An 18,343-nucleotide genomic window follows, 5' to 3' on the forward strand; every position below is an offset into this window, starting at 1 on the left:
TACTGGCATCATGTTAATGTTCACGCAGCCCAACCAGCCAACAAATCACTGGCTGTTACCTAGCCTCTGACAGACAGGCCCCTGAGTGGAGCGTCTGTGGCCACGGCGGTATTGTAAAACGACTTCCATTCATTACGCTGTCATTTAACAGCGAGGCATAATTCAATATGGCCTCCTTTAACTATAACGGAATTAGGGACGCTTGATGCGGCCTCATAAACTGGTCACAGGCACTCCATCTCTATGTCCCCTTTCACAGCGTCTTGGCATCGGCCTCTGGCCCGTCGACAGCCTCGGCTCCACTCAGCCGCTCCTTTTACTCCGTGCTGTTTACGGGGAGGAGACTGTGTGGCCCGCTGTACTAACCAGATTTAACTTATTCACACCAAAAAGCTGAATTCCTTTCGTTCCTTTGGGTCTGACTGGACCTCGTCTCTACAGGGAAATAACGCGTCCACGGGTCGTTTGTGCAGTCGTGCTGTGACAGTTTCGATAAGGGAGACGCCGCCGGGTTTGCTCCGCAGGCCCAACTAATCAATGTTAAAGCTTAGACATAAACGTGTTCCTTCATGCTGAATAAGCCAATCGGAGCAGAGTTGTAAATCTGGGGCCCGTGGATTCACCTCCACGCTGACACACCCCTGGTGTGTTTAACATGAGGAAGCAATGAGAGCTGAAGAAGGTTACCGCTTTAGGAACATGCAGGCCGAGCAAGCATCCGAGGAAAGTTTCTGATGCTCTGGATAAAAGAAGAGTGCAGCCAAAAAAGAAAAGACTGAAACAAATTCGGCGCCGTCAGCGTTTCACGTACGTCACCGTCACACACTCTGCAGACACTTCTATTAGATACTCCTTGGTAGTACCAGACCTTGGAGGTTGGTGCACTGTGGGCATAAATGAATGCCCGTTCCAACACATAACAACCATCAGCCCGAATCGTGGCTGCAAGGCAGGATGGATGCACGCTTCCTTCTCGTTATGCCAAATTCAGACCCTACCAGCCAACTGCAGGCGCACAAACAGACTCATCAGATCAGTGATATGAATCAAACAAGCTCATGTTCTTGGCTGACAGTGCTACCTGCTGTGGTCTTCTGCTGCTGTAGCCGACCTGCTCCAAGGCTGAACGGTGCTGTGAGTTCAGAGATGCTCTTCCAAAGTATCAGGTCATCTCTGATCTCTGACATCAACAAGGCATTTTCACACTACGGTTTAAATAAAAGTGAGCCAGGATCACCACATTAAGTGTGCAATAAAAGGACCGCTTCAGGTGTTCGGTCGTGCTTGTTTTTGCACGTTCAGTTCAGCTAAACTGCAGCCTGTCTGCACTTTCAATTAAGGATCTCATTTTCTTTTCTACAGCCCAGCATCAGCAGGGCTGAACCTACAGCTGTTTTCTAATAACTCTCGTCAGTTTCCCTTAAATCCTCTGACAATATCGGTTTCTACAGGTCGAGAGTCATGACTCACTCATGTCTGTAGCTCAGCAGCTGTGAGTCATGTATCTATACACTCCCCACGGTTGGTCGTTTGATCCAGAACAAATCTGAGGCGGCTCAACTGATTAGCTGTAAACGTTCTCCAGATTTAACAAAAACGTCCCCGAGCAAACGTATTCTGGTGTTAGTAGCTCCGTTACTGCACGTGTGACTGCCTGAAGGTCACCCGTTACTCAATGAAATCATTGACGCTCCTAAAACGTAGAAACAGTTCACGGTTCAGCCGATAGTTTTGTGAAGCGAGGCCAGATTCTGACTTTGGCTTCATGAAGTGGTGCAGAGGTGGAGTGAACAGAGGAGGGGATGTAATCAATTCATCCAGACAATCAAGATCAAACAGCTGTTGCCCTGCATTGTGTTATAAACCCAGCATCTTCTTTTGATTTCCACCATAAAAGCACAAACTCGCTCACTGATCAGTTCAGCTTCAGCCAACATGACAAAGAGAACCTTTGGTCGAAAAGGTCCATCTGGAAAATGGCTGTGACCTCCTCTGCTGGAGGTGGTGCAGGTGGTAGTCTCCACCTCTGTTTCCAGCTGTTGTAACGCTGCTGCAGAGAAGTGGCTGCGCACTACAGCAGCGGTGCCCAACCCCCGGGCCGCGGGCCAGTGCGTGAGTCGTTTGGTGCCGGGCCGCGAGAATTGAGCCTTCGGTGTTAAATTTACGGTTTTCAGGGTTTTTATCGTTAACTCTGTTTCTCTGGGTCTTTCCCGTGTTGTAGTTGTGCGTCTTATTTTGAAAGAAATATTTACCCGTTACCATAGCGACCAGAGAGCATTAAGGACGCTGCTAATAAACTTACACAGTGAATTCTCATTTATTATTATATTTACAAAATGCCAACGTTTTTGTCTCGGCCGTATCATTTTGTCTTGTTGCATTTATCCACAACACCTTAACGGCCGGTCCGTGACAACAGTGTGCGTCCGTGGCCGCTGCAGGACGTTATCACAGAAGATCCGCTGCAGCTGAGGAACCGCAGTCTTTAAAGCAGGACTCCTGTGGGTGTTTGTGATCATGCAAAACTGAAGAGTGAATCACAGTCTGCATTTATCACAGGATTATTAATCAATTGCATCACTTCTTTTACTGCAGCAAGCCTGAGACAGAATTTAGCTTTAAGGTGCTGTTATTGACAGACCGTGGGCGAGTTAGGGCCCGATCAGTACAGGGCTGATTGTGGAAGGAGACAAGATGCTCACACTTCAAGTGCTTTTAAATATAAAACAATCACGAACGATTAGGTTGCTTATGGCAGACATCTGCCTTAGGTTAGAAGAGGGGGGAAAGCCACAGCTGGCACCTTAAATCCTCAGTCTCCACAATCACACATTAAAATGTATAACCGGGCTCAGTGCAGTGGGACGTGTCTTTAGACAGGAAGAGGCTGGGTCTGCAGGGTCTGTCACTTACTGCCAGCACAGCTAGTGCTGTCACCATAGCAACGCATCTCATGCTACTCGATCAGGACAAAAACAGAGACCCCAACCCGGCACACGAGTCGCCGAACACTAAACGTGTACGCGTGAGCTCTCGTAAAAAGGACACAAACATGTGCAGACACACGTAGCCACAACGCAGCAAACAACATCATCTTAGAGGGCCACGTGATGCGGCGCACAACCTGCAGGTGAACACGTTAAGCATCGCTTAGACCCAGCTGGAGCAGGCGGGGTTAATAAGAGAAAGCAAATAAAGAGAGAGGCATCAAATGGATGCTGTTCACACCTTTAAGAGGCCTGAAAGAGGAGGCTTTCCCACAGCGCAGAGCAGGTGTGTGCATGCGTGGAAGAAAGGTCTGCAGGCTGTGTGCATCTGCAGTGTGAAGGAAAACGAACGAGCCCAGGGCGGCGAACCCGCTTACCCCTGAACGTGAAACGAAGGGAAGGAAGGAGGCTCGAGTTTAAAGGAGGAGAGGAAGGAGGAGTAGAGGGAGCAGAAGCTGTCGTGGAGGAAACGTGAAAAGCTGCATCACTTTTTAACATCTTCCATTGTTTCACGTGATATTTAAAAGGCTGCCGTATCCACATCACCCAGAAATGTCAAACTCATATGGCAACAGTTCGTCTGCGTCACTTTAACCCAGACACTGGAATTAATAAAGGCTTCAACTAGAAACGTGGCCCATACACACACTGCAGGACAACATTTAATGAGGTCAGATATTAACTGTAACAGCTGAACAGAAGAGTCTTTTCCCGCCTTCTCTTTTCAAACTCAGAAGCTTTGTTCATCTTTTATGTACAGTCTATGCAGCTGTCATTCAAATGGTAAATGGCCTGTATTTATATAGCGCTTTACTCGTCCTTAAGGACCCCAAAGCGCTTTACACATCCAGTCATCCACACATTCACACACTGGTGATGGCAGCTACATTGTAGCCACAGCCACCCTGGGGCGCACCGACAGAGGCGAGGCTGCCGGACACCAGCAGGCAACGGGTGAAGTGTCTCGCCCAAGGACACAACGACCGAGACTGTCCAAGCCGGGGCTCGAACCGGCAACCGTCCGATTACAAGACGAACTCCCAACTCTTGAGCCACGATCGCCTCAGACCACAGATGTGATTCGTTGCCTGAAATCTGTAAAAGCATTAGCTGCTAATGTTGTTGGCATTTACAGTCAGATATGTCCACCACTGATTTCTCTCTGCAGCACTCGTCACCTTCGTTTATCATTTGGTCCCTGAGCTCAGTAACTGATCTGACAGCACGACTGTGTGCTTGCAGTTACATTAACTGCCAGCAGCCTCACTGGGCGCCAAACAGACACTTTTCAGTCACATGACAGGCCTCCATGTTCTGTCCATATCGCTCCAATGGCCTAAAGCGGGGACGTGACAGTAAATCCAGACTCGCGTGTCACAAACTGCAAAGACGTTTGATAAACGTTTCGTCTCCTGCTGGGCTTCACGTCGTCTCTGATGCAGACGTTACCATTGCTTTATAAACTGGCCCAAACAGTATTGCAGATGTACAAATCTGTAACTGGGATCAATTAAGCTGCTACGCTTTTTTTGAAAGCCAAAGAATGAGAAATCAGTTGCACGGCCTTATTCGGTTTATTGTCTCATCTGCAAAACATCCCTTTGTTGATCCCTGCGTTACGGGACTGGCTCAGCTTGGAGTTTACAGTGTGAAGTCCCCAACGGTTAAAATAGGGCAGAGCCAAACAGCAACAAGGACTATCAAATCAGATTGTTGCAGCATGGCGTAACGGCGCGCTGCGTGTTCATGTGTGTGTGGGTGTGACCCCATCCCTCCCCTCTCAGCTAGACCACATTTCTGTGCAGTGAGCAGGGGTTTACATAAACGGTCACACTCCTCTATCTAGGAATGGGAGTCAGGGAGGAGGGCATCGGCTAGGCTTTGTGTTTAAAAACAACAACCTATCACGGCGCTGGCAGCCTGCGATGGGCTGGAAACACGTCACCTGATCACGGCGACGGCCGTTAGATGTTACAGCGTGGTTTCCTCTTCATAATGAAAGGTTTATGTCGGGATCAACGCGTTTTGACTGTTTGCTTATTTTGCAAGGTGACAGCAGCGCGGCAACATTTGCCTCCTAGCATGTTACGACTGGCTATCGGTATCGGATACCAGTAGTGCTGGTATTGGCACAGTATTGGAAAGTCACAATACCAGTAGTAAGCATCAAAACCAGTAAAATTTTCATTCACCGTGATTTAAAAAAAAAAAAGAAGAATTCCAAGTAATTACATTTAATAATAATGGATTGCATTTATTGCGCTTTCACCTGTATTAAAGTTTCAAATCAGTATCATGGTGGTTGGAGACCATTTCCACATCATTGTATAATAAGCACAGGTGCACATTTTGAGGTACGAGTGCACTTGTTGCCAAATCCAGTGATCTGATTGGTCAGATCTGTTTATTCAGATGTGCAACACCTGCATTACAGACGGGAGAGTCTTTTTACGCATGAAATATTCACACAGATTTTACAGGCCTCTCTCTGGGAGAGACACCTGTCAGAGGAAACTCCTTCCCACTGTTCATATCAGCAAGCTCCTCCTTTCAGTTACTACCCACCCACCCTCGTGACCACAGGTGACAGTGGGAACGTAGCTCGACAGGTAAAGCGACAGCCTTGCTTTTACGCTCAGCTCTCCCCTCACTCGTGAGCAACACCCTAAAATTCTCCTAAACTTCTCTAATCGAGGTAGTAACTCGTTCCCAACTCAGAGTGGACCCTCCACCTCTGACCACCTACTACCTGCAGGTGTCTGAGGCTATGGTTAGTAGCCTCAGACACCTGCAGGTATGCAGTGCCAATCAGGCTTTATGTTTATTGCATTTTAAAAGTAAATCTAACATGTTAGCACAGTAATGATGTGCTGCAGAAATGCATTTACTCAGTGGCTCATCAAGCTGTGAATTTGTGGGAGTCAGAAGAGTCGTCTCGTGTTTTCCATCCCCCACTTGTTCCGCTGTTGATAAAAACTGCCGGGAACATGCACACAGTGGCAAGTTAGAAGTTGAAAGGGATACTAGGAAAGATAAGAGCAAAGGAGGAAGCACTTAGCAAAGGCACCCCAACAGTTAATTTCCTGTAGCAGTACATATCGCCTTCCTGGCCAACACTCAGGACCCAGTACACAGCCGGTGGAGGCTCAGTTCATGACCCCGATTGTCCACTGCCTCTGTGAACGAGGAACCGTGCGAAATGAACGGCAGCAACTTGCAATCAACGTCGGGCCGCGATATGAAAGCCTTAAAGATTCAGTGTGTTGCCAATGAAACAGGCAGCACAGGCTGTTCCAGCAAACTATGGTAAAGTGCAGGTGAATGCTAATGCTAAATTAGCCTGTACATACAGCTTTCTGTGTTTACACTTCTGTCTGACCACCTCAGACGTGAAGACTTCCTCTTCTGTCTTATCCAGAAGTCCGAGGACGTCCACACACCTGCGGTGTTTAGTCCCTTAAAATCAAACTCTTCTTTCTTTTCACTCATAAAGATGTGAAAGCAGTAATCGCACCCGGGTGCCGACCAAACAACCATACTGAGACCCTGTGGAGGACGTGGTCTCAGCAGCGTCTGTTTACCAACGTGAACCGACCTCAATCCGAACCGACAAGCAGGTTTACGCTGCAGGTTTGAGGAGGAATAACATTTCATAAGGATGAAGGTACTTTTAAATCGCAAAGGTGTGTACAGGTTTGCAACCAGCCGTGAAATGAATGTAAATTATCCATGTTGCTCCCGCCTCAGACACGCAAACTGAACGTTCTCGTGTGGTGACGTAGTGATGCATTTGGGTTCACTTGGATTTTTCTGCGTCAGGAAAAAAGCCACAAGTTTCACTTATTAACTGATGCGGACCAGAGGAAACGACCTCCGAGCGTGAAAACACGCCAACGCAGGCTTTTGTCAAAACAAACTGCCCATTTAAAAATGAAAAGAAACACCCATAAACATGCGGATGAAGCCTAATACAGTGTTCTCATCAACGCACACACAAATAAATATAAATAGAAAACATACATTGCCAGGAAGTAGGCTGGCCAGTAGCTGAAAAATGAGATCCTGCAGACAGCAAAGGGTGGCTGGGGCACATACTCGAAGTGAAACACACACACACCTACATGGTGGGCCACTTCAAAGACATTCCACAACGTGCACAGCATTGTCGGAAAATGCCAACGTGCACTTCACTGAAGAGTGCCTGAGTGTCCAAAAGGGGCTACAGACAAACTCGCAGACAAATGGAGGCCGAGCCTCGATTTTTACAACAGCACGCGGTTCTCCATTAGCTGAGCTGTCAGAGCAACTCTTCAACTGCTCCTCCTGAATAAATGACACCGCTCTGGAGATTTGATTGAGACCGCAAGAGGGGAAGAGCCAATCTGTGCGACCACGCTGGTTAAAGAAACACAGCCGTGCACGTATGTATATTCATGCATGCTCACAAGCAGCACAGCCGTGCCTGACGGGGGCCAGAAGTGGGCAGTTGCACAACTTGTTTTTCACAAGTCAGACCAGGAGACAGCTCAGCGGCAACATCTGAACAACCTTTCCTGATTAACTGTGACAAATGGGCCAATCACAATCAAACAACAGCCTGTGAAAGCTGATTTGTTACATGTTTTCTGAGGTGCAGTCGGCTACGGCGTGGGTTATTTATCAGGACGGCTTCTTCTCGTTCTTGTGTCTGAGATGGAGGTATCAGGCAGCATGTGGATCCAGAATGAAATATTCAAAGTATTTTGGTTGTTGCCCCGACCCCACCCCCTTTTTTTTGGCGTAAACATCTCAAAAGTGCCAAATATGGTCACTTCCCAGAGTCCTCACAGCCAATGACATGTACCCCATTCCCTGAGAGAGAGACGCGAGAGAGGGAAAAAAATAAAAAAAGACCAGGAAGGAGGGGTACCAGCAGCCCGTCTCATAAGACCCCCTTTCAGGGGCCTCTGTTCTGTCTGCATACATGACCTGTGTAAAGTAGCCACATCGTTTCCTTTGAACCTGGCCGGCGGGAGCCATTTTAAGCAACACAACCTGAAGCTTGGAGAGTCCCACCATTGCTGACAAAAAGAAAAACAACAGGTTCCACTTTATGAATGGGTGCCCACACATTTACGTGGTCGACCTGCTCACTTGGACCAAGTTCACACACCCAAAAAAACAAAACACTGAGGCTTGGGCAACACGTCGTCCAAAAATCACTGAACACAAATCTCACAAGGATTAATGTGGGCCAAAGGTTAAACCGCTGACAAACACCCAAAATGTTCAATAATTGATTTCACGGGCGCTCCAGACTTTGTCTCATTCATTCATTTAATTTGAGATATAAGACACAAGTGACCTATTATACAGAGAAATGTATCATCTAATGCGGCCTCACAGCTGGCCCTGCAATTCTCATTTCACTGAGATCACCCTTAAAAATAAGAAATAACACAAATAAGAAATACCAGAGTGGGCAACAGTGCTCATTAACTTCATTCGGCCCATAAAATGTGGGCTCAAGTATGGTGCACGGTGTCCCTGTGTTAAAGCACCAGCTGAAAACAAAACAGCGCACAGCTGGATCGTGTTTAATCTGTGGCAATGCACATCTGTATAGCTGTAATCACCATCCGCGCTAATTCATTGATAAAAAGAAATAAAACCGAGGCGCAGACTCTGGGGAGGAAGATCTGGAGCGGAAGGCAGATGGAGGCTGTCCCGCCACCTATGCGGACACTTCTCAGCGGCTAATTTGTTTACATCCAGGCTGCGTGTGCGCGTGAGAGGCCTAGCAAGCCTCGCAGGGCCAATCCTGCCGCCCCCAGTTTAGGCTCGCTGCCGCGGACCACCCTCGTCCAGTTACAGCCACTAATCTGACCCTCGGGTGGCGCATTTAGCGCGGGCCGCTAAAATATGTACCTTTAAGAGCCGGCGCGAGAGGGGCGGGGTTTATTAGCCGATAATTAATATTTGTGCGCCAAGTTATCAGCCACACGCACAAAACTGAAATTACGAGCCCCTTAATTAGACCTGGAGGAGAATCTGAGCATGCGCCAAAATGAAAACAACAGTCCCGTGACTCACATTATCACGCTGATTGATAAAAAGAAGAAAATGCCCCCCCAGCAGTGACTGCAAGGTTCAAGAAAAACACACTATTGTTCATGTTATAATGCAAACATCTGCGCTTAGGACAGGGTCATTTCCCGCGAACACACACTTCACACTCACGTGAAGTTATGAGTTATAAGAAGTCATTAAAAAAATGAAATAATACTCACTTTCTCCTTTTATTAGTCCACACTGGCATATAATGCAGGTGCACATGATAAACAACACCATCTGTGCTCGCAGTTTAAGCGTCAGCCGCCTCATTTTGGCTGGAGGATAAGTTGTGCTCGCTTCTTGAAGTCGTTCAAAAAAAAATTCCAATCTTCAGGGAGAAATGTTTAAAGTGAACTAAGAAATTGCTAAAAACTTAAAAAGGTCCAATAAAGCCAGCCGATTTGAGGTTTCCTCCCCCTGTAAGGGGGTTATAAATTGATAACTGTCTTCTGTGCCAAATGTGTTATGTACGTGAGACACTAAATAACGTGATCCTGGGTTCTGGCGACACATGTGCGAGTAAAAAATTTCATTTTCCAGAAGTGAAGTCGACAGTCCACGTTCATCTGTTTGATTTTGGTGCCCCGCTAAATCAAGGGGGGAAATGTTATTATTATTATTATTATTATTATTAATAATAATAATATCCCACACACAGACAGAGCTAGTTTGGAGATCCCCTAAGAAGGTCCGCTGGCCCCGGGCTCATTTCCCTGTAATGTGCCGCTCCAGTGAGGGAGGACCCCGGGAGGTATTTCAAAAACAAAACGCTGTTTTCCTCACGCAGACACGCGCTGGAGTTGTGAATAGCACCCCCCCAAAAACACAGGCAGCCTTTGAGCTCTCGTTTTCTTTCAGAAGTCTTTATATCACCTCCTGGTGTCTTCACACAAGCTCGTCTCCCTTTTCTTTGAGCAGGGAGCACATCCCAGGAAACTCCGGCAGGAAAAACGTGCAGCTTTCCTCGCTTCGACCTCCCTCTGAACTCCTTCACCCCCGCTGACCACCGCAAGCCCGTAAAAACGACAAAACGGCGGAGAGGGGAAAACTAACCTGGAAAGGTTTGAAAAAACGCCACTTTGCTCTCACATTCCCCGCGAGGAGTAAAAGAAGCCAGAAAATAACAACAACAATGCCCGCATTCACCGTGCACGCTGCCGCCGTGAGGTGAGGGAAGTCGCCACACCACGCCGCCCGTTCCTTCCCTCAGATTAACGTTAGCTGGAGGGGACTAAACGGCTAACGTTAGCTAGCTAATCCAAAACAAACGAGGTTTCGGTGTCGGCGACGACAGTTCAAAATCAGAATAAAATCAAAAACACGCTTAAAGTGAACAGTCCGAGTCCGCCAGCCCAGAAGAAAAGGACAGGAGAAAAAAACGATGAGGTAACGATACGTAAAAAAGACTTAAAAAGACGGGTCAAGTGTAAAAACTTGGATTCCCGTTTAGCGATCGCTCTCCCTCAGGTTCCCCCTCTTTCCGTCTCTCTCTCTGCGAGCCTCCCCACCAGTAAACAAGTCCTGCCAGTCACCTCAGCTGGGCCACGCAGGGTCTGCGGGAAAACCCGGGACGGAGCGCTTTGTGACACTGCGCTGCTCACTGCGCTCGCCGTCCTCGCATAGCAACACGTTTTATTACAAAAGCAGACACAACACAGGGAAATAATTAAAAAATATATAATTAATGTGGAATAAAATCAGATGAAGCAGAGCGAAGAGTCTGTGGACAAAATAATAGGAACACACTAGCCCAGACCAGTTTTACAGCTGCAGCAAATTATTTTCAAATTCTCTGCCTTTTATTTTATTAATAAACTGTTAATTAGCCCATCGGGAAAAAAAACAAAAACAAAAGAAAAGCAAATAAACGCATTATTTTCTGTAACATAAATGAGTAGAGCTGATATTTAGATTAAATTTAGGGGTTTTTTTATAAAATGAGAGAGCCACCCAAAAAAAACCAGTCAGTATCTTACCCACTATTCACTATATTTTACCAACATGCCCTTTAGACAGACAGATAGGAAAAGATCACTTTATCTTTTTATTGAAGTAATATTTTGTACTTTAAATTACCAAAATAGCTTTCCTATACTGCAGGTAATCCCTTATACAAACATACTCTACACTCACCGGCCCCTTCGGTAATTACACCTGTTTAGCTGCTCAATAACGCAAATATCTAATCGGGGCTAGCAACTCCTGATGACCTGCTGAAGTTCAACGTGAGCAACAGAATGGGGGAAAAGGTGATTGTTGGTGCCAGACGGGCGAGTCTGAATATTTAAGAAACTGCTGATTTGGGATTTTCCTGCACGATCATCTCTAGGGTTTACAGAGAATATGCTTAAAAATGCCTTGTTGTTTGGCCCGACTGCTTGGAGCTGATAACAAGGCAACAGTAAATCACATAAGCACTTGCTACAACATGCAGAAGAGCATCTCTGAATGCACAATATGAAGCAGATGGACTACAGCAGCAGAAGACCACACCGGGTCATTCTTGTCAGCTGAGAACAGGAAACTTCAGTCCACACAGGCTCACTCAAACTGGACAACAGAAGATTTGTAAAATGTTTCCTGGTCTGATGAGTCTTCACATCTGCTGCGACATTTGAATGGCAGTGTGGGAATTTGGTGTGAGCAACATTAAATCTTGGATTCGTCCTGCCTTCAATCATTAGTTCAGGCGGGCTGTGTTCATGTAATGGTGTGGGAGATCGTTTTTTGGCACACTTTGGATCTCTGAGCATAATTTAAACACCACATCCTACCAGTGTATAGTTGGTGACCAGGTCCATCTCTTTCTGACCTCAGTATACCATCATCTGGTTGTGCTTCTATCAGGATAAGATGCCATGTCAGTTCATCAAGTTCAAATAATCTCAAACTGTTTTCTTGAACGTGACTGTACTCAAAAGACTTCCACAGTCACCAGACATCAATCCAGTAGAGCAGGATGTGGTGGAAATTCCCACTGTGGATGTACAGCTGACAGACCTCAGCAGGACCGACCAAAATCTCTGAGGAACATTTCCAGCAACTTGTTGAAGGCAATCCTGAAGACAAAGGGTGGTCTGGAGAACGTGTACCTAAAGAAGTGGCCACCAATAATACACTGTACATGATGAGCCAATCAGGCGCTTGTTATTACACCTATACCATTCTGATAGAGATGATCAGGAACCCCTCCACCTCACTCATGAAAGCCACTGCTCAAGCAAACACTCACATTTATATTTGATTACCTGAGCTGGCCCAGCGCTTATTAAAGACATCACACAACAGGATCGTAGTGCCTGATGGGAACATTGGTCCCATTGTCATACACCAGTGACACTGTGGGCTAAACAAAGTCTGGCACCGAGGAGTGTAAACATTACACGCTGCCCAGGTTTTGGCAGCCAGAACATACCTGCAGTAAGAAAGCTAACATTGTTCCCTCAGGTTTGCATAGCAAATATCCTTATAATGAAACCAGCACTATTGACGAGGCTTGTCCTCACACAATACCTGGAAGTTTTTTTGTTTTTCCTTTTCCTCCTACGGGAAAGCCGACTTCTGCCACAGTTTTTATCCACCTGAAACCGAGGCTGATATTTGTATAGAGCAGAACAACGGCTTCTTATTTATCACACAGAGGTGCAGTGTGTGTGCTTGGATGGGTACAAACTGCTCTGCTCCACTAAAGGCTTGTGGCGCGGGCTCGTTGTTAATCTTAGGAATGTTGTTACCCGGTGAACAGAGTAAATGAGGTCTTAGTGAGATTAAATGTCACAGGTCTGAAGGACTAAGTTTGTGGAATCTACTCCAAACAGATCTCTTTGTGGTGGTCACGCTGTCTGACGCCAGCTGGAGGCACGCACATGCCTCCTCTCCTCACGCTTGTCCCGCTCGCTCTCAGGTGCTGTGCGTAGCACCAGTTTATTTTCTTTTTCAGTGGGAGCAGAATAGGTTGAGTGAATGGCTTTTTATCCCACTAACCTACCTAGAGTGCTGTTAGATGAGTCTACACATGCAGCTCCTGCTCTGTACTATGAATTCATTTGAGTAGCACCAAAAATAACCGCCAACTGCAAATGTCAAACAAGGACAAAGGGACACAACGTTGTGAACAAATAGGATTAAATCTGACCCGAGAGGCCAAGTGAACGGAGCTTTGTGCTACATCGGATGAACGTAACACACTTCTGAGGTCGTAAGGCTTTTTTCCGAGCTTTTGAAATTCCTCCTTATTTTCTCACCTCTCGCTCACAGTCAGAGCTCTCCACTGAGATATTGTGAAGCAGTAGCGCCTGCCGTGGATGGAGTGACATTTCTCTTTTTATCACAATGTCAGGGAAAAATTGAGTTTCCACCTGTCATTCAGACTAGATGACATACAGTCATGGCTGAACCTCGACTCCCACTGCATCAGAAACACTATTCCTCAAGCCTCCTTCTTTATTGTATTTCTTCCTCTGGAAAACCGGCTCCCATATCCACATAGAAAACTGTCAGTGTTGCCACAACAAAAGATAAGAATTTCCTTTCTTTCTTTTTTCTAAATCAAGGTCTGTTTTGTTCACTCAGGTTCTAAAACAGTATCTGAAGTATAAACAAGTCAAGTGTTATTTTCAGCCAGACAGAGTCTTCTTTGTAAAACCCAAAACAGAAATGTCCTCAAGCAGGAGGCGACTGTGCCGAAGTTCAGCACGAAGGCCAGAGCTCCGGTTTGCCAACGACTCCTGCAAAGCTTCTCTATGGGTAGAAATCTGTGCCATCAGAAACTGAATTTGAATAAGTTAAATTTGAATTTGAATTGCTCAGATTGAATCTGAATTGTAACTTGAATAAATGCTTTTGAAAACTGAATTTGAATTAGTCTAATTTGAAATTGAATTTATGGTTTGAAAATGAATTGATTTGCTTTGAAACTGCATTTTATCCTTTAAAAATTCAGCTCTCGAATAATTTCAGTTTCACTTCTCACCATTCAGTTTCAGGTCTACAATTCAGTTTTTTGGAACTTACATCCGGTTCCGGTTCAAGCGCAGATTAATAGAACTACGTTTTACTAGCGGACCGAAAGTGTTACCGACGGGAATCTACAGCGTCTTGAGCTGAATTAAGACTTCAGAAGTCATTCGTCATGTCGAATGACCAGCGGATAAACTCTCAGGTTGGTAATAAATGTATTACATGTATAAGAACAAGCGTCATGTTAACAAATGATAGCCGTAAGGTAACTTTTATGCTTATTGTAGCTGTTAGCTAAAAACGCTAATTTAGCGTAGTTTGCCCTGAATTCAGCTTTGACAACAAATATGATCGACTGTTTCTAGTAGAATTCCAAAGTTGTCATCTTGGGCCCTCTCAGAGTGCCCCCTCTGTATGCTTGCAGAGACCCCTACAGTAGGGAAACATGCAAAACGGTGTCCAAACCTTTGTGTTTTATCTTTACACAGCATCCCAACTCTTTAGCTAACTTAATAACTTTAGCTAAAGTGAATAGTTAGTCTAATTCATTAGTGCAGCATTACTGGATCACCTCTGTTTGAAGTGATATAATATGATATACAACTATCACTGAAACAGCAAACTTTGTAAATAAGCAAACAACATTTCTCATTCGCTAAACGTTTGGCCACAGCTGTAGATTACACTACCAGTGCTTGTTCACTCTTGACAATAATTACATTTCTAAATTGACTTTGTGCATTTACAGGTAAACAATATCTAATATTTTATCTAAATGACTGCTTTGTCTTTGAAAAGGGTGAAGAGCCTGAGGCCGGTGACAGTCCAGTTCTACTCTAAGTACATCCTTACAGTGGCTCACAGGACAAGGCCACATTCCTGTCCTGCCAGAAGAGAAGAGAAACTTCAGAGTCTTCATGCAGTTCAACCACACCTGTCATATTCCGTATGACAGGGGTCTCAAACTCCAGTCCTCAAGGGCCAGTGTCATGCAACTTTGCCATGCCCTCGAGGACTGGAGTTTGAGACCCCTGCCGTATGGTGTTCATGCTGTTTTCCACTCCACAGTTACAGCATGTCTGACTGCCTGTTCAGCATATGCAAAAATATATGATGAGTTTAAGCATGTGATGACTAAGGCCTTCCATTATGGTGTTTGTCATCACATGTCACAGACATCTGGATGATCATTTGGAATAAACAAAAAACTAAAAACTTGTTACTTCATCTTTTATCTTTATTATTATTATTGTTCTTATTTTACACTTTTCATTGTTAGACATTAGGTTTATTTGTAGTAGTCCTTTCCAACGTCTTTCCCTCTTCCATGTTACTGTGTCAGCATCTATTTGGGGTTGGGAGTGGAACAGAAATTAAAGAAATCCAAAGTGCCATTAAAACCAGGAGAGGTTCTTATATTTCAGAAGAAGGGATTAATTCAAAAGAAATGACCTCAATGCCATATTTTATTTAGGAACCCTAGAGAGCACTTTGCAAAATAACACATTCTTATAATTTCACCCTCAGATGAGCCAAGCTACGACTGTCAGAGAAGGTGATGTAGGTACAGAGCATATGAGAGTGGTTAAGTTAATGTCTCTTGTCTAGATGAAGGCACAAGAGGGATCAATGGCAAGGCGTAGAGATTCAGTATCTTCAGTCTTCAGTGGAAACTCCATTTCTGGCACAAAACTCCTGTAAAAGATGGTCGATTTAGGAGGTGACCCGACAACTTCAGCCTGTCAAACATAGCAATGGAGCAGTATGTTTAAAAAAAAAAAAAACTAATTAAGCATGCACTCAGTACCCTAAGAATTATTTATGGTAGTTAAACACAGTGATATTTGTATATCACTTCAAACAGAGATGATCCAGTAATGCTGCACTAATGAATTAGACTAACTATTCACTTTAGCTAAAGTTATTAAGCTAGCTAAAGAGTTGGGATGCTGTGTAAAGATAAAATACAAAGGTTTGGGCACCGTTTTGCATGTTTCCCTACTGTAGGGGTCTCTGCAAGCATACAGAGGGGGTACTCTGAGAGGGTCCAAGATGACAGCTTTGGAATTCTACTAGAAACAGTCGATCATATTTGTTGTCAAAGCTGAATTCAGGGCAAACTACGCTAAATTAGCGTTTTTAGCTAACAGCTACAATAAGCATAACAGTTACTGTACGGCTATCTTTTGTTAACATGACGCTTGTTCTTATACATGTAATACATTTATTACCAACCTGAGAGTTTATCTGCTGGTCATTCGACATGACGAATGACTTCTGAAGTCTTAATTCAGCTCAAGACGCTGTAGATTCCCGTCAGTAACACTTTCGGTCCGCTAGTAAAACGTAGTTCTATTAATCTGCGCTTGAACCGGAACCGGATGTAAGTTCCAAAAAACTGAATTTTGGAACTGAAATTGAATTGTAGACCTGAAACTGAATGGTGAGAAGTGAAACTGAAAGTATTCGAGAGCTGAATTTTTAAAGGATAAAATGCAGTTTCAAAGCAAATCAATTCATTTTCAAACCATAAATTCAATTTCAAATTAGACTAATTCAAATTCAGTTTTCAAAAGCATTTATTCAAGTTACAATTCAGATTCAATCTGAGCAATTCAAATTCAAATTGAACTTATTCAAATTCAGTTTCTGATGGCACAGATTTCTGCCCATACTTCTCATTCGATAAGCCAGTTGGAAAGTTGCTGCTGACTAATTTGTACCCAGCAGTGGACATTCTGGTTTTGTGCAACAATACCTTGCTCACCGTATGTTTACAAAAAAGATGACTCTGTGTAAAATAAGTACAAAGAAGGACAAAAACAAGCAAATGCAAGAACTCACTGTGGAAACTGCAACATTTCAAGCTCGCCTCCTCTCTGTCAGACGGCAGCACACGTAGCATCTGTGTCCGAATCACGCCGTCTATCAGCACGATGTCCAACGGGAAACTGTGGATCCACGTGTATCGAATAAAGAATTTAAAGAAAAGAAAAACAGCACAGAGGCCGTTCTGTGCACAGACACACAAACGCACACTGAGTGTTGAAACTCATACATTTTATAGGTTTTTTTTTAATATATATCAGAATCACAATACTTTATTAATCCCTGAGGAAATGATGTTACATGTGGGAAATCTGCTGGTTCTTATACAGCACTTTTCATCTCTTTCTGTCTAATATTCGCGCATACTTACTCACCAATAAACTCAGATTTCCCGAGGATACTTTGGCACACAGAAAACCAACTTTCTCATTAGTAGATAACCTGTTTTGCCCGATCATATGGGATCAATCTTATCTTTTGTGCCACAAAATGTCTTTTTTTTCTTTTTCTTTTTCTTTTTTTTTACAAAAATCTACAAGTTTTTTTGAAAACTGGAGAAAAAATTGCTGCAGTTTTTCAAAGCCACCGCCTGGATTTAACTAAACAAACAAATGAGGGCCTTTCATTGGATAATTAATGCATTCATTAATGTGTTTCAGCTGTGTTATGTAACTCTAACTGATGCAGTGAATAGTTTCTCAAACAACCATGTTGGAAGACATGGTCGTGGACAAAAACAGCTTCACGTGGGGCAAATTATTGACCTGAGTCAAGCAAAGAAAACAACTGTGATGATTTACAACTAAAACTGGGCTAAGAACTATCCAAGTCATTAGTAACGCCAGAAGGATGGTGATGAACCACAGGTTCAGGGAATAATTGTGGTCAGAATGAAGTTTTGAGTGACTGTCATTAGAGAAATCACAGAAACTCAACAGCAGAACTCACGGCCATGTTTGACAGTAAAACCATTTCCACACACACGATACATCGAGCAGCTGGGACTAAACAGCTGTGTAGCCTTAAGAAAACCATCAGTGACACTTATTGAAAAAAATCTTCAATGTTTGCAATGGAGAAGGTTATGTGGCCTGGTGCCGACTGTACAAGCTTGTGGAAGCAGGTTGGTCAGCTTAGGTTCAGCAACATCATGTTTCCAAAAGCTGAGGCCAGCTGACCGCCTGAAAACACTGAATGGCAGGTTTTTCTGTCAACTGATGTTTTTCCCCCTGATGGCATGGCCATATTTGAAGTTGACAATACCTCGGTTCACTGGGCTCAAATTGCATAACAGTGGTTCAAGGTCCTTTTTACACACAGGATTCAGGTCAGTTTTATTTATACAGCGCCAAATCACAACCACAGCCGCCTCAAGGGGCTTTATACTGTAAGGCAGACCCTACAATATCACAGAGAAACCCCAACAATCAAATGACCCCCTTTGAACCAGCACTTGGGGACAGTGGAAAGGAAAA

At 44.5% G+C, this 18,343-nt stretch overlaps 1 protein-coding gene and 1 long non-coding RNA gene across 2 annotated transcripts in view; both read right to left on the bottom strand.

The window, feature by feature from the left end:
* The window catches only part of insrb (insulin receptor b), a 77,100-nt gene extending 66,505 nt beyond the window's left edge, over positions 1-10,595 (bottom strand). Inside the window, exon 1 of the mRNA XM_085264505.1 lies at positions 9,257-10,595. Within this exon, the coding sequence (XP_085120631.1) occupies positions 9,257-9,350 (94 nt within the window). The 5' untranslated portion in view covers positions 9,351-10,595. The remainder of the gene's footprint in view (positions 1-9,256) is intronic.
* A 4,660-nt stretch (positions 10,596-15,255) lies between these two features.
* On the bottom strand, positions 15,256-16,461 carry LOC146546308 (uncharacterized). Its single transcript, XR_014890865.1, has 2 exons — positions 16,275-16,461; positions 15,256-15,734 (listed from the first exon to the last, which is right to left on the bottom strand). It is a non-coding gene; the product is annotated as an uncharacterized LOC146546308 (long non-coding RNA).
* Positions 16,462-18,343: the final 1,882 nt, after the last annotated feature.

Source organism: Mchenga conophoros, linkage group LG23 (genome assembly GCF_057382185.1).
Source record: "Mchenga conophoros isolate Kocher_MC1m ecotype Shallow Benthic linkage group LG23, M_conophoros_male_GT1.1, whole genome shotgun sequence".
NCBI classification, from domain to species: domain Eukaryota; kingdom Metazoa; phylum Chordata; class Actinopteri; order Cichliformes; family Cichlidae; genus Mchenga; species Mchenga conophoros.